Source organism: Urocampus carinirostris, chromosome 1, assembly GCF_059441175.1.
Source record: "Urocampus carinirostris isolate Australia breed hairy pipefish chromosome 1, RoL_Ucar_1.0, whole genome shotgun sequence".
In the NCBI taxonomy this organism is placed as follows: domain Eukaryota; kingdom Metazoa; phylum Chordata; class Actinopteri; order Syngnathiformes; family Syngnathidae; genus Urocampus; species Urocampus carinirostris.
In genome coordinates this window covers 19,318,751-19,334,841 of record NC_142349.1, presented here as the reverse complement: position 1 = coordinate 19,334,841, position 16,091 = coordinate 19,318,751, and the positions used below count along the sequence as shown (strand labels likewise).

The 16,091-nt window shown below is 37.2% G+C and overlaps 1 protein-coding gene across 1 annotated transcript; it reads right to left on the bottom strand.

Moving 5' to 3' along the window:
• Positions 1-464: 464 nt before the first annotated feature.
• On the bottom strand, positions 465-15,609 carry notum1a (notum, palmitoleoyl-protein carboxylesterase a). The gene is made up of 11 exons (XM_088353878.1): positions 15,224-15,609; positions 11,203-11,255; positions 11,017-11,112; positions 7,605-7,665; positions 7,458-7,516; positions 6,160-6,262; positions 5,892-6,083; positions 2,542-2,639; positions 2,303-2,450; positions 2,163-2,210; positions 465-2,080 (listed from the first exon to the last, which is right to left on the bottom strand). Exons 1-11 carry the CDS (start codon positions 15,568-15,570, stop codon positions 1,777-1,779), a joined length of 1,509 nt encoding a protein of 502 aa, XP_088210004.1. The 5' UTR covers positions 15,571-15,609; the 3' UTR covers positions 465-1,776.
• Positions 15,610-16,091: the final 482 nt, after the last annotated feature.

The following is a 16,091-nucleotide window of genomic DNA, read 5'->3' as shown; positions in this document are numbered from 1 at the left end:
AATTACAAGTATGAAGGCGTTTTGAAGACCTTTTGGCTTGTGTGCTAAATTATTTTTTTTTACAGGGAGATTGAGTGAACTAATGAGGCTACAGAAGAAATCCCCCCAAAACACCCCCACCCCTCTCTGAGAATTTAGAACTAGTTCAAGCCCGTATAAAACGGAATCCCTTCATAGTAAGGTAAAAGCTCTACAAAAAGCTTGTTCTTTCTGTCTCCTGTACATTTTATGCAGCAGGCCCCATGTAAATTGTGTATATCCCACCTTCATAAATATTATTTCTGGATTACGTGTCAACTCAAATTATACCTTTTTTATCCGACCAAGTACAAAAATGGGGGACAAGAAAACAATGTATGTAATTCATACAATTGAAAGGTACATGAATATGACTTTCCCAAAGAATAACAAGCAAACAATATGCAGCGTTTTCTTTCTTTGTGTGAATGTATTGGGTCTTTTCTTTCAGGTCTAATACAAAGACATGCACAAAGATGGAAACAGCCATGTATTTACAATTTTACAAAGAATCACTTCTCTGTGAAAAAAATGTACCAATTATAAATATGATTTACACAACAAAATAAATATGAAAATAAACAATGTAGTTCAACCTTTTCCTGTTAAAAATATGTTACAGAATAAAATTACAATTAATCATAGCATTTATTCTCTGGTGTGAAGGACATATCCTTGGAGGGACACCTGTCCGTACAGCATTGCCATAGTATTAATAGATGATCTTTTAAAAGAATTATTAGAATGGAGTTGACAAAGTGAACACTGAAAAACCTATACAAATCATCAAAACATATACATTACAATATAGGTGTCCCTTTAGGTACTCATTGCATCAATCTTGAGGACTGCTAATAACAATGTTTTTGGGGGGACATTGAATGGTCCACTTCTGGAGTTACACTTCCAATTGAATGCAGTGTGGTTAGGTGAAACATAGCAAGGTTGGTGGGTCGTTTCAATTCACGGGAAAGGATGCTGCCATTAAACTAACATAAACTTTTCCTTAAGTGTTGTATGTTTGTGTGGACATCTTTAACTGGATGTAGCAATAATATGCATATCCTTAAATGGTGACCATCTATATACCGTAATTTATATAGCGACTCAAGGAGTTGCATTGAATATCAGTCACTTAAGAAAAAAATAACTCCAGTAAAAAATCTTCAGTACTAAAAACTCTATGCTCATAACTAATAGTTTGCTTACCAAAACAGCAGCTCCAACAAACGGTTGACATTAGGCAGGAACACACATTGCAAGAAGTTCTGAGTTTGTTCAGCATTTACATGTGGTTTGCCACAAAATGCATTTGTCTGGGGTGCTACTCCACGTTTAACTTCGTTAGTCATTTGCTCTTTTCTGCATAACTTCCAGTAACTTACAATAATTTTGTTTTAACGTCTTTAAAGATACACAGAATTTTTTTTTAGTATAATTCCAAAAATGTATTGGCATAATAGCATAATAGACTCTGTATCCATCTGTATTTAGTTCTAAATGAACCCGAACCCTGCTGTGTCATGGTAAGCAGATACATGGTAATATTTCGTTTGGATTTTGTTTTTGCTATTTTACTTTGAGGTATAAGAGTAAAGGGATGTCATACGGGAGATGACTTAGGTAGAGAGAGTGGTTGGAGGTATCAGGAATGGACACAGGCCACAGGGAACAGCCAACACCATACTGGGGCTTTAGCTTGAAGATACTGGTAAATGTGTTTTTTGTTTGTTGGTTTGTTTTGTTGAACACATCCCTTTAGCTGCCACTGCTCAGCATGCCCAATAGTTTGCTGGGGTCCATGCCCTGTTGCTGGGCCATTTTCTGCACATCAAAGCCCATGTGCATGAGGAACTGTATGACGTTCACTTCCTGGCCCGTGAACTGGTCCCTGATAGTGGGGCAGGTGGGGTTGCAGTGTGGCCATGGGCAGCTGTCAATCAGATGCACTGGGCAGCTTTTGGGAGGAGCTTTGTTGTTCCTGTTGTCGTGGAGGCTGCGGTCCCAGCAATGCAATGCCCGGGGAAGGGACGTGCCTTTGACTTGCACGTCTGTCCAGTAGCTGAAAAATAACAGCAGAGGGGGCTGTTGACTTACATACTCTTAAACCTAGCTCACGCTCAACTCTGGCGATATAAACTTACTTTCTTGTGATGACTTCGTGCGAGAGGCATGCTGGGGCGAATATAGCTCTAAAATGAAATGCAATTGTTATATTTTCAAATTGTGCACATCCTAAAACTTCCATTTTTCCGATGGAACAAAATTTAGGAGGCTAACTTACGATACATCCTTGAGAGTGTTCCTCAGCTCAATACCCAGGTTTTGGATGTAACGCCATTGACCTTCTTGCACAGCTTGACCCGTCAACTGAATGTTGTCTACGGTCAGTTGGGCCTCATCGAATAGCCACTGGACCACGAAGACTGGACCTTGAATGATGCATAACAGAAGTACATTCAAATCACATTGGTCATGAATTGTATAACTAAGTAGATTAGAGAATGCGGGACTGAAGCATACATTTTATGGACGGGAATACTCGGTAGCCAAAGAAACAATTCCATTCCTCTCCTTCATGGGCTTGTTTGCATTTCTCTGGTACAACTCCTCCCCAGTACCTGTTGGTGATGTCAAATATGTATGTATTCATCAGGGACTATATCATGCATCAGAAGCCGCACTATTCAGTATGATCTGGGAGTCGGTATGCTTGCATGATACAAGGTTTGTACACTTCTGTCATGGCCAAAGAACAGAAGTTTTAAGGACTTTCAGAGCCAATTTACCCATTTCTCTAATACCGTTAAAAGAAACAATCCAGAGAATTTGGCAGATCCACAAATATATCTGCAATTTACAAGTGCAATTTTTAATCTTGCGTGAGCATTGATCAAGACATATGTTTTTTTCAACCCTGAGTAAATTACGCATGTATTTGTTTTCGAGATAAATCCCTCCCCATATAAGTGTTAGGTAAAAATGACAGTAATATGTAGTTTACATTTCAGTTGCAGGAGGTTTTTCCCCTTGCAATTTGCCACTGGATCATACTACCTTATTTTTGCATGGGCCATAATAAATGTCCATAATTGATACGTAATCGCTACACTAATACACATCTCATAGTTGTCATGCCGCGCAAACTAATGCCAGCAGCAGTTAATCACGAGGGAAAAATAAATGCAATGCCAAAGCGAAACCACTAGAGAGCAGTGTTGGCGTCATTTTCAAACTGACTTGTTGAGAAACATCGCAACAACGTCAAGCATTTCCAGCCACTTTACCCAAAATCAAAGCACTTTTCAATTCTCGAAAACACATAAAAATTCAATCCTTTTTACCCTTATAGGAAAACAAATCTGGAGACTTCAAATTCTGAACAGGAACCAATTTAATTTATCTATAACGGGCTACATAGGCAGTCTTTAATATATGACCGTCAAAACATGAGTGGCACATATGTCAAGTAGGGATTCTATTTGCAAGAAACAGTGGGGAGGCTCAGTTAATTGTTAGAGAATTCCAGTTTACCTCTGCTAAATTTGTCAGGGCGTGTTAGGGTCGTGTAATGCCAATACACCAACATTCAACCACCATACTTAGTCTTCAAAAAATAAAATAAAAGGAAAAAATAGGATACAAACCTCCCCACTATATTTCTAATTTGAATGTTAATCTGTGAACTGTAATCTGTATGACAATGAGCCCAAATTTTGCGTAGTTAAGGTCAATTATTACATTATATCTGGCTCATGCTTGTCTTTCGCCGACTTTTTAAAATATCTATTAATAAATATGTATTGGTCTGGAGTGGGATTGGGGCTGCCAGGCTGTACTTGCCTGAGACACGCCACAGGAAATGATGCCCAAATGACCCTAGTGGTTAAGGATCCCATTAATATATTATTTATGGAAGTTTTTTTCAATTTCAAATTTCTCTAAAAGCCATCTTGTTAACATCATGTTCAGACTGACAAAAGCAGCAAAAGGCAGAGGAAGATGCTTTCTATCGCCAATAAACTTGGACTTCTCAACCTGCTAAAATTGCTCTGGGGCCGTATGCAGCCCTTTGGTGCGCCTTGTGTCTCCCTGGCGCTTTTAAAAAAAAAAAGTTAGATAATGTAAAATAATTTGGGTTTATGTACAACAAACAGGACACATTCGTAATATTTTCCGATTACCGGTATTTAAGATGGATACAGTATCTGTTTCCTTCCCCATGAGAATTATATTAGGCCTTTTGATTTGGTAGCGCTAGACATATTTTGGGGGGGATTTTTATTTGGGTCCAAAATGGCCCTTTCAACATTTTGGGTTACAGATCCCTTGCTTAATGAAGTTTTCCATAACATCCTCATGGTAGCCACAAAGTATTATATAAAATTAAAACAACTCCTGAAATCAATTCCATCCCTTAGTGCAAAAATATTATGTTTTCCAATTATAATTTGACAGTGCAGAAGTTATTTGGAAAAACAAGAAGAATAAAAAGATTTTCATAAGGTTCATCCTCTTGGCCGTAGTTTACCTTATCGGGTCTTCTTTTCTGATACTTGACATACTTGTCCCGCCCAAAGCACCTGATTTACGGCCTTTACTATTTTCCCTCCTTTCTTTTTGAAGTCACATATTGCCAGAATAAACTTGGACTTGGGTTTGACGCAGGGGCGACTTTAGGTTTTGAGCTTTGGGGGTGCTGAGAACCAAGAGAAAGGGAGAGTAAAATACGACCTACGGGCCACAGGGCAGGCTTCTTTATCCGGCCAACAAAACTAAATAGCAAATTTCGTACTTAAAATTAGAGACTCAATATATTACTTTGTCTTCATTCTGATAGGAAAAATACAATAGAAAAACTACTACACTTATACTATGATACAAGAATGCTATTACATACATATTACCACAGTAATACAAAAAATACAACTAAAGTAATGTTAAGAATACTAAAGAAATACTACCAAGATACAATTATTGAAATACTTAAAAAATACTTCTACAGAAAAACTATAAAAAACATTACAGTAATATCATTATACAAAAAAATACTTCTGCATAAATATCATGACAGAAATACTACAAAAATATAAGTACAGGACTGTTAAACCATACTAAATAAATACTACAAATATACTAGTATGAAAACACTTAAAAAATACTGCTCCAGAGATACTCATAAAAATAAGTACATTAATACGATATTTCAAAAATGGTTAGTTGGTTGGATCCCTTAACCACTAAGGTCATAGGGGCACCATTTCCTGTGGCGTGTCTTGGGCAAGTACAGCCTGGTGGCACCCATCCCTCTCCAGGCCGACATATGTTTCTACCCTGTCTCAAACCCAGGACCTTTCTGCTAGATAAATATTACGAGAACAGTTCTACAATAATACTTTTACAGAAGTATACGACAGAAATATTACAAAAATAAAACTAAGATAATTCTACAAAAATACAGAAATACTACATTTTTAAGGGTGCTTGGGTTGGATTTGGGGGTCCTTGAGCACCCCAAAACGGGCTGGTTACGCCCATGGTTTGACGTCTGTCAAACTTTGTATCTACTTAGCAAGGTCAAGCAAGTGGATGGTGTGGATGTAAAATGTGCTTTCTATAAATAGGGGAACTTTAAATCACTCAGAGAACCTTAAAAAAGTAGCGGAAATCCAGAAATTGTATTTGTTAAAGGAATGATTGAACCTGTAAGTTGGGATTGTTATTTGATTTCAATTCATAAGAGATAAATAGATACATAATACAATACATAAATGTTTCGATTTTGTGGGTATTGACTATCCTGGGACCTTTTTGGAAAGCAACCCTCGCGAAAAACAAGAGGTTATTAAATAATCTTTAAACTAGGTGCCTACTTGATTCCTCTCTTAATGGTTTCAGTGGGGGCACAGCTGACCGCATCCAAGCAGTCTGTAAAATCATACTGCTTATTGTCCAGGAACCAGCCAGAGTCCGCCAGGCCACGCACTTGTATCCCAGTATGTCCCATTCCCTCCAGCAGCTCAGCCACACGATCCACATTCAACAGCACCCCTGTTCCGCCAGCACTGTAGTCCAATGGAATATATTCAGATTGATAATAGCAGCATGAGAATGGTTAAGGGGTTTTAATTGGTGACATACCTGCTCCCGGCTAGCAGCAAAACCTTGGCGTTGTCCAAACCCTTTTTAAGTAGGGTTTTAATGACCTCTTGGATTATCAGTGAGCCCATAAAAGCGTAGCCACCTGATCATCATAGAGAAAGAACATGTGAGATTGTGAATCAGTTTTAAGGTGTTTTCCAACCAGGTCAAGATACCGTATTTTCCGCATTATAAGATGCATCAAAAAGCCTTAAATTTCCTTAAAAGTTAACAGTGCACATTAAAATTGTATGTATTTTTAACTTTGTTTAGGCTTGAGTTATTCAAATGAACTCCCATTTTCTGTAATAAATGTGATTAGTTTTACAGAACAGAAGCAGAGTACTATATTTTATTTTCGATAACCTATATGATAACTTGTAATTTTCGAAAAAGCCGCATTCATTATTTAATCTCAGTAAAAATAAGATTGAAATGATAAAATGAAGTGCCCTGCAATCGGCTGACAACCAGTCAAGGGGTTTAGGCCCCCCGCAACCTTTGTGAGGATGCTCAGTTTGGAAAGTGCATAAAAAAAATGCTAAACTGAAGACGACAAAATAAAGGTAATTTCAAATATAACTCATATCCAGTTATGTTAAGTCCCCTAGTAGAAATTATACCATGTGCTGTATGAGTGAGGTTGCACTTATGGTTTGATAAACAAGATTACACCTTTTTCATAGCCAAAATAAAGCACTTCTTAAGGACGTTCAAAGCCATTTTTTTCATTTTCTCCAGTACCATTGAAAGAAGAAATCCAGTGTTAATTATGTATTGTGTAGATCCATACATGTTTTTATTATTGTGCGTACATTTATCGATACATATGATTTGTATATCTTAGGTCAATCCCAAATCTGAACAATATGTTTGTAAATATTTTTGAGACAAATCCCACCTTATATGTTTACTACCCAAGAGTTGGCTAAAAATGACAGTTATATGTAGCTAACAATTTCAATTGCAAAAGGTTCTTGCCATTAAAATTTAGCAGTGGGGAACGCTAACTTAATTTTTTGCACATCCCATAATGCGTGTCTAGGAGGCAATGACACCTTTTAGGACAAGGCAGCACAAACTTATGCCAGATGCTGTTAATCAAGAGGGAAGAAGCAGTGTCAGTGTAAACTTTAAGCAGACTTTTCGCTTTTTAAACCTAAAAAACACACCATAAATTGTAAGCATTTTCAAGGATTTCAAGCCCTCATACACACCCCGGTCAAAGGAGTAAACGGCAGACAATATTTAAAAAAAGAAACTGGGAGCGAAATGCAGCGCATCCAAGAATGTCTTACTGAGCTCTGTTTTAGAGGTGGCACCACTCCACACGTCACTGGAGCAGTAAGGGATGTACCTGTAAAACAATGTTAACGTGATTGGATGTCAAGTTGAACTTTGTCATTTGAAAGGATTAAAGAAAATGTAAACACGATTTAACCTACACCATGTTGGCATTCCACCAGTGAGGGTTTTCCTCCGGTAGTGGAGACAGGATCCCAGTGCCTGCGCAGACAAATCACCATGTATCATTAGCCATTCCGGCACTCCCAGACACATATTCTTCCTCATCATTATCATTACCACATGAATGATAGTTATTACACCGCAATGAAAGACAGAAGCATCACGCTCATTGAGCAGTGGGCGCCAGGTCGACTTACGCCACAGACTCGAACGTTTTGCTAGCAGTCTCGACAAGAGAGCGATACAAGTGCCTGCATTATTGGTGATCATGTTTCTTCAAACGTACTTGAAGTCTATGGAAGTCAATGAAGCAAAGGAAAAATGAAGCACTTGTAAAATCTGTCCAAAACTTGACCATTGAGCACTAAGACGGTAAATACTGAAAGGCAAGGCATTAAGATCGGTTTCTAATCCCTACATTCTTATTCAACATTGCTTGTGTAAGATAATGGGAAATCTAGGGCAATGATTCTCAACTGGTGGATCGGGACCTAAAAGTGGGTGGCAAACCTGTTTTCTGTGTTTTAAGGCCTTTTCCTTGGAAAAATCATGCTAAAATGAAGGACATACGGAGGGTCAGTTACACTCATCAACAGTAGAGGGCAATACTCTAATGCCCTGCTCGATCTTCCTTTCTGTTCAGTCAATTAGATATAATTATATCTAATTTTATTGTTATTTTGTTGTTTTTCTTCCGCCTTTTCTGCCCATAACAATGGGTCCCCAAGAAAATAGTGATAAGGGTAAGGAAAAGAGTGAAACAGTGACTGCAACGATTGAGTCGAAGCAAGGAATAATTTCAAAAGTGTGTACGAGTGTCTGCCATTTAAGCGCTGCTGGATGGTTCAGTAAATGGTATAAAATGTTATATTTTATTGTTTAATCAATTTATCATTTTTTTTATTAAGTTCATAATTACATAGTTATTGATTTTTAGGAACACACTTTGTTAATATTTTGAATTTCTTCTAGTATGTGGCTATTTTAAAGCAGTTTTAGACTAATATGCAAGGATAAATGGTACTTAAAGTATTTTTGGTTTTGCTGGTCGTTTTAGTTTTGAGGAAAAAAAGGAATATACTGTACTACCTCTGCTTTAAACAGCACAATCTTTTCGATTAGATAGAGAAGTGATAATCTTTTCTTGAATTGTGTTGCAGCTTGTCATTGGGGCATAATTGTGGGTCCTGCAGTCAGAGCAGTTGAGAACCAGTGATCTAGGGGATTAAAACTGCTTCAGTTGAGTTTGATTACTTACTTTGAGTTACCCGATCATCTGATCAATTTGAGTTTGATTTGTTTTTGTGGTGATACTGCATTTTTGTGTGTATAATTTCCCTCTTTTCCTCTTTCTTTGCCCCTCCCCTTCTTTCTCATTCATCCTCTCACTCTTAGGAATCTACCATCAACCAACTCTAGTTGACATAGTCTTATAATTCCAAAAGTTTAATGAAAAAGAGATTGAGGTCAGGATAAGGAAAAAATGTACTAAAACAAATCAAATAATTGTTGTGACATGTAAAATTTTCACTGGCAGATCATTTTTAATATAATATTCCTATTTTAGAATGTGGTATAAGAATTTTTTTGGAGTCGATAAAAAAAGTACTTATAATGACAACAACTACTGACATCTGACATATACAATAATTTTGTTAATTTTGTTAATCCGTTTTTATTTGAAAGCAAAACAATTCAGACATAGTAAGAAAAGGAAATAATACATTCAATTCTGCCCTGCGACTGTCTTGCAACCAGTTCAGGGTGTCCCCTGCCCACTGCCCGGAGATAGCTGGGATGGGCTCCAGCACCCCGTGATCCTACTGAGGATAAGCGGTGCAGATAATGGATGGATGGATGGATAAATATTCAATTATGACAGTTTTGTAGAAAGTTCAAACATGTTTGCAGCTTGTTTAACAGAGGCCAAAGAGTCGTGATGATTTGTATTAATAAACTTAACTTCGGTAAAACCTTGTGAAAATCATTGGTTATAGTTGACTCAAGGTGTCATTCCTCACTGATGAATAGAAATATGTTGATAGCATGGAAATTACATTGCATTTACATTTCAAAAACATGCTCATCATCATGGTGAAATGATATGATCAACGACACTGAAAATTTAGCTACTTTACTGGCCACCCGCGCCCTCAGTTAAAGGTCACTGGACGATCTAAAGAGATTATGCAAAGAGCAATGATCTAATATTCACTTTACTGGATCCTCCCTAATTTTAGATTATGTTAGGAGACATTTAGTTCCTGTTGTGCTGTCAAAAGTGAGTTGTATTAGTTTTAAAATTAGAGTGAAAGTGATGTCCCAAATACGACAGATGTGTCTTTACCTAAAATATTTTTCATAATGATACTTGTGTTTTTTTTTGTTGACTTTTAAATAAACATACTAGAAGAGTGGGTTATTCTTTTTTTCTTCTTTGTTATTTTTGTATTTAGAAGAAAATACTTTATTATAAGGCAAATTACACTTTTGAAACAAAGGTGCCAATAATCTTAAAGCAAGTAAAGTCACAAAGAATCTCAAAGGACTGCACAGACCACAGATTATTGCAAACCACAGACTAATATGACACCATCCCCTGATCTAAAACCTACATGAGGGCAAGGGAAAACTAAAAATCCCCAACATGAGGAAAATGAAGAAACCTTGAGAAGGGACCGCACATGAGGTAATCCCCCTTCCAGCATGACCAGGCTGCAAGGGATGTTGCAATAACAAATAATACACAGATATTGGGATGTCAAATTCGGTTTGCCTCTAGGGCCTGGAACCAGACTTTCAGTTCTTAGATGGGCCGAATCAGTAAAAGAATGTCAACTTAAAACTTGTAGCCTACTGTAGTTTTTCAGTTTATACTTTATCATTCAGCTGTCTTTAGTAGCCTACCCTACACCTTTTTTTACAAACAATGGGAAAAATGATTTTCATGTTCGGCATTTAATTTGTTAACAAGTTTATTTTTACAGTTGAGTAAATCCAGTTTTACACCTGAACCAACGCACCATGCTATAAAAACTCAAGTGGGAGCTATTAAAATAATACAATTTTTGACTTTGTTGTACTAGTTTGAAATGAATAAAAAAGTTTTTAAAAACATGAGCAATAAGATTATAGTACAGTAGATCAAACTACTAAGCTGGGCCTCCTAAAGATGAGAGTACAGTACCGCTCGCGAGCTGCCAGAGCGAGCATTCGGTTTGAAATTATTTAGAAAATCATAGCTTTTGATAAAAATGACCTAAAGACATGCTTCTTTTTTTACATATTCAGAAATGTATGGCGGGGCTGATCAAATCATTTGCGGGCTGTATGTTTTACATCCCTGTCTTTAACGGCAGTGTATGATTCAAGAGGTGGGATAAAACCAACCTGTTTTCGTTTGAGGCCACTTGGACGAACTCATAAGCCTCCTCATTGTCTCGTATCTGCTGTCACAGTTCTCTTTGTTGAAGCAATACCAGCCACCTTTGCAAAAAAGTCAGTAGATGGTTATTAAAAACGTTTTAGATGAGCTGTTTAGAAAAAGAATGGGCAGAAATCAAACGATGTATTTACCCTCAAGGAATATTAACCAACGTCTGCTTCCCCTGGATTCTTTTAGATAGTACCTGAAGAACATCCAAGAATAGATCAATGGGACAGGAACAGTCAGATGGTGCGGTGCCTTTTAGTTTCAAACCAAAACAATAACAATTTTAAACACATTCCAATGTTTATATTAAGATTTCCAAATCCTTCGTGAGATAAGGAAATGCTGCAATGCCATCACTATTTCTCTTGTCACAGTCAGACAGTTATCTTCAATGTTAGCTTCCTGCAGCTTTTTTCCTTCTTATCTACAGTACAAAACATAAAAATGTGACACTACATCAACAGAAAAATATTTGCTGAAGATCACTGATACGTCTAAATCTCCCTCATGCTGCATGGTGAAAAGAAATACAAGAAATGGATAATGCTAAGAGCTCATCATTCTTTGCCAATCTCACAGCAACACAATGACCAAACTGATTGGCATTCCCTCAATATTTTGATATAAGTGAAATTTTTTGAGGGCAAAGCGGGATTTCAAAGCAGGGGTGTGCCGACGAAGCAGACAACTACCCGAGACTAAAGTTTGCGGCAGATGCTGAGTAATATTGTTGCAGTGTTTAATGACCTCGTACTAACATTATGAGCCACTCTCACTGAAGTTCACATCAGAGCTCTTTTAACAGTACCAATAGACATGCGCATTGTCAAATTCCTCAAGATGATTCATACACTGTTGAAATTACAAATGTTTTTAACAGCCAACTTAAGCTGTTGGATTTTGTCTCTTAGCTGACAGCCACCCATTGGGTATACAAAAGGCCATCTGCCAGTGAACCGCGCCCCACACTGTTACTCTGAGTCCTGCTGCGTCTCTAAAGAGCTTAATGCTTTACTGCACTCCTGTAAAGAAGGAATTACACCGAATTATTACTGTTAAAGCTGGAAGTATCATTGTCAGCTTTTCAGTGATGCTTCCATACTGCCTGTCCGGTTCAAGGTAAATGACAACAAGTTATTAAAACCAAATGGTAATCATATCTATTAGAATACAATACATTTCCAAACAACAAAATAACACATGATGTGGTCATGTGGTCAAATTGAATGTGTTTGCCTATCATAATGGTGAGGATTGAAAGTGTTTCATCTGTCCTGCATAGGAATGTATAGATAAAAATTGAAGCCCAAATAATAACTGAACCAGCTCAAAATGCACAGAATAAACGCTATGATTTTATGCTTTCTAAACCACTAAATAGACCTTGCAAATTATGCTAGAATGAAATGAATATGAATGAAATCGATACGCACTCTCACAGCATATTTGTACCCACCATTGATCTACAGTATTTACACCATTGAAACCATGCTAGATTCCCACATAGTGTGATGATTTCTGTGTTAAAGCAGAAGGATAAGAGACGGTGGTGATCCTGATAATCATTAACCAAATAGAGTGCATCACAACGTCTTATTATTCCCTTCTTAAACCAAAACATCAACATAAAAATGCAACAGGCATGAATTTATTAACACAACTTTAAATCAATCTATTAATTTTGAAAATTATTAGTACATTAAAAAAGTATATAATATATACTTAATATATATATTAAGTATATATTTAAAACTGACTTGATCAATGTACAGAACAAAGCAGGTATTGCAGGATGATAACAGACAATCTTATTACTTTGAAAATATCACCTGATGAAAATTGGACTAATTTTCATCCTGTATTAGTGTTGTAGGACGTGTTTTGACTTTGCAGTTCGTCAACCGGAAGACGTTAAATGATTTACAGTAAATGTGGTTGAACATAACAACATTTAAATTGTAAGCATTTTGCCCCTTATTTGGAGGTCATAAACTTAGTGTAAATGACAGGGGACAGATTGAAGAAACTATATTAATACATGAATATCTAAAACAACACCAACATATTATTTAAAATGGTAATGACAATACCGTCCAAAACCAGACCAATAATGGACTCTTATTTACTGGACAAACCTAATATTGACTTTAGAAAAAAAGAAATATTTCAAATACAGTGAAGCTTTTCTGTTAAAAGTAACTAATAGGGCAGGGGTTTCAAACTAATTTTAGCTCGGGGGATACATTGTAGAAAAAGCATTCTCATGGGGCCTGGACTAGTAAATTAATGGCATAAAAAGTGTGCCTCAGCTGGAGGGTTGGGGGCCTTTTCGGAGACTTACACCTAAATTGTGATTCAGGGATGTAATATTTGATTATAAAATTAGTATTGTTTGTTTTTTTCCTTGTCAACGATACATTTTCAAACAGCAAAACAACAATTGAATTTATTTATGTTACAGTTTATTTAGCTCTGTGAAACTCATGCAAACTGGAAAGTGATGAAAATAGCAATTAAACACACATTTAACACTGCTATTTTCTAGGGTCAAAATGTCCAACCACCTTGTTGTTAAAAACCAAGGAAAAATCTCATGAGAGATTTTTTTTAACTTTAAATTTTAGGACTTTTTAAAATTTGTCCCAACAGTAGAGAAAATAATAAATTGCTGTTTTTATTCAGATTTTTCATGTACGATGTATAAAAAAGTACAACTACATCTAAAATTCTATCATGATCTAAAATTCTATCAGCTTTTTATCTTTTAGTGAAAATGTTTACCTGATTATGGGAACTTTGCTTTTAGATTTCCTATCTATTATAGAAATGAGCTAAAGCTTATTTTAACCTCAGCAGACACACACACACAGGGGCTATTTTTGAGATTTTATATTTTACTCATTGCCTTACACATAGTATTTGTGACTTTCATTTGAGGGAAAATACCAACGGGATGGTTTTCCTCAATGTTCTCTGGTTGATAAATGGTATTCAGCAAATTTAGCTACAGTGGGTGCTTTGCAAGTTGTGCCTGGCTTTGGTTACATCCAGTGCACATATTCAAAACTGCAAGTCATTATTTGGCTCATTTTTCTCTTGTCTCGGGGGGCACATAAAATGAAGTGCCGGGTGACATTTGTCCCACAGGCCATGCGTTTGAAACGTGGGTATAAAGGGAAAAACTATTTGAATGTTGTACATACCAATCAATCTCAGCCATTTGCTCCCCTTATTAATGGTTCCAGTTCCCCTCATTAAGCAAAAATAAACCTTGCAAACACAACGCGTCACCAAACCCATATCAAGAAAGACTATGTAGAAGTTTATTTACCATGTCAACAACACAAACCATTCTTTCAGTATGTCTCTTTCCTTCCATGCAGTAAATATAGTGTTGCTGATTACACGTTTTAGTGCAGGATTTCACAGACTTCAACTGTTCTAAAGATGTTTAATTCGCAACAAAGATGTCATAATATCCATTTCCATTGTGTTCCTTGACTTTCTATACTCTTTCCTCACATGCCTGAAACCCCTCTTACTGTCAATGTCCGCAGAAGAGTGAGAATGGCAGAGCAGAAATTTGTAAATCTTTTTTAAAAAAAGGCGATCTTGCCCAAATGTACTTTTAATTTCAATAACGAGTGGCCAAAGACACTCTTGATTAATTGTTCATCCATCTTGGGTTTTCTGAGGGATGAGAGCATCGGGTAGCATCTTGTAATCTTCCCATTCATCCTTTAAGGCATCTCTGAGCGGAAATTGCCAAAAAGAGTTATACGCTGAACACAATTTGAAATGGTCACAAAGAACGTATTAAATGCAGGTAAAACGTATAATTGGACAGGTATGTAGCAATAACACAGACGTTTGCCCCCTTTGTTAATGTTTGCCAAGTATTTTTTTACATAAGTTGTCCTTTTTATGGTTTTTAAAGCTATTATCATAGAAAAACCATCCAAAAATATTTTACAAAGGGCATTAAAAAAACATGAGTAGCTTAGGTCCACCTGAACATTTTGAGTGGTTGAAAGTTTAAAAAAATAAATAAATGAAAAACTGCAAAGCTGTGAACCTTCCATAGTAAATACATCGAGTGTAGATCAAGTTATTTCTAACCCAAAGGATTAAAGATGCTATTCGTTTCGGCTTGCTTTTACTCACCCGGCTGGACTTCCGTCGTTGCAGGTGACCGAAGCATTCTCCAGAAAATGGAGCTTCATATCATGATCGAGCTTTTGTGCCGAGCACGGGTACAGCGACTGCGCCAGGTTCTTCACTTGCGTCATGAAGTTATCCATGTTCTCCTCAACAGCGGTGAAATCCAGCGGAAAGCTCTCGGTGGCCTCACCCTGGTTGCCACTTGCCGCCGCGCGGTATGTGGGAGGCGGCGCGCGTCGCGGTTGCGGGTTGCGCCCGCCACGGAACCTACGCGCGCACAAGCCGGCTCCAGACTGCATCACCACTAGCAACAGCGGCACAAACCATAATGCCACTCGGAGAGCTGTCATCTTTATCCTCTCAAAGTTAACGGCACTTTAAAGCTCAGTTCGATCACTCTTGGATTTCTAGCACCCAGTGGTGCCATGCTCTTGTATTTTATTCAAACTTTCCCCCCTCGTTTTCGCTCGCAGCCAATCGGTAACGGCGGGGCAGGACCAAGAGCACGCTCAAGCGTGGCAGAACAACAAGGAATCACCCGCCCTCCGATCTCAACCTCCACCACCCTCTTTTTAGATATTTAACTCACGCACACTCTCAAACTAATGCTTCCTTTGATCTACGATGTTGTGTTTGATGTGGTGACTTTTATTTGCCATGAAATGCCTATTTCCCATTGCAATATTAATTTATTATCGAGTAACATTACACGTTTTGTTTGCCAGATACACAATCACATCATGCGAAAGAATAATGAATTTAGCCACCATTGGGAAAAGTGTTTCATGGTAGATATTTTTTTTATCAAGGGATAAGTATTGTGTTTCCTGCTCCGACACTGAAGTAAAACACATATTTTGTTACTTTGATG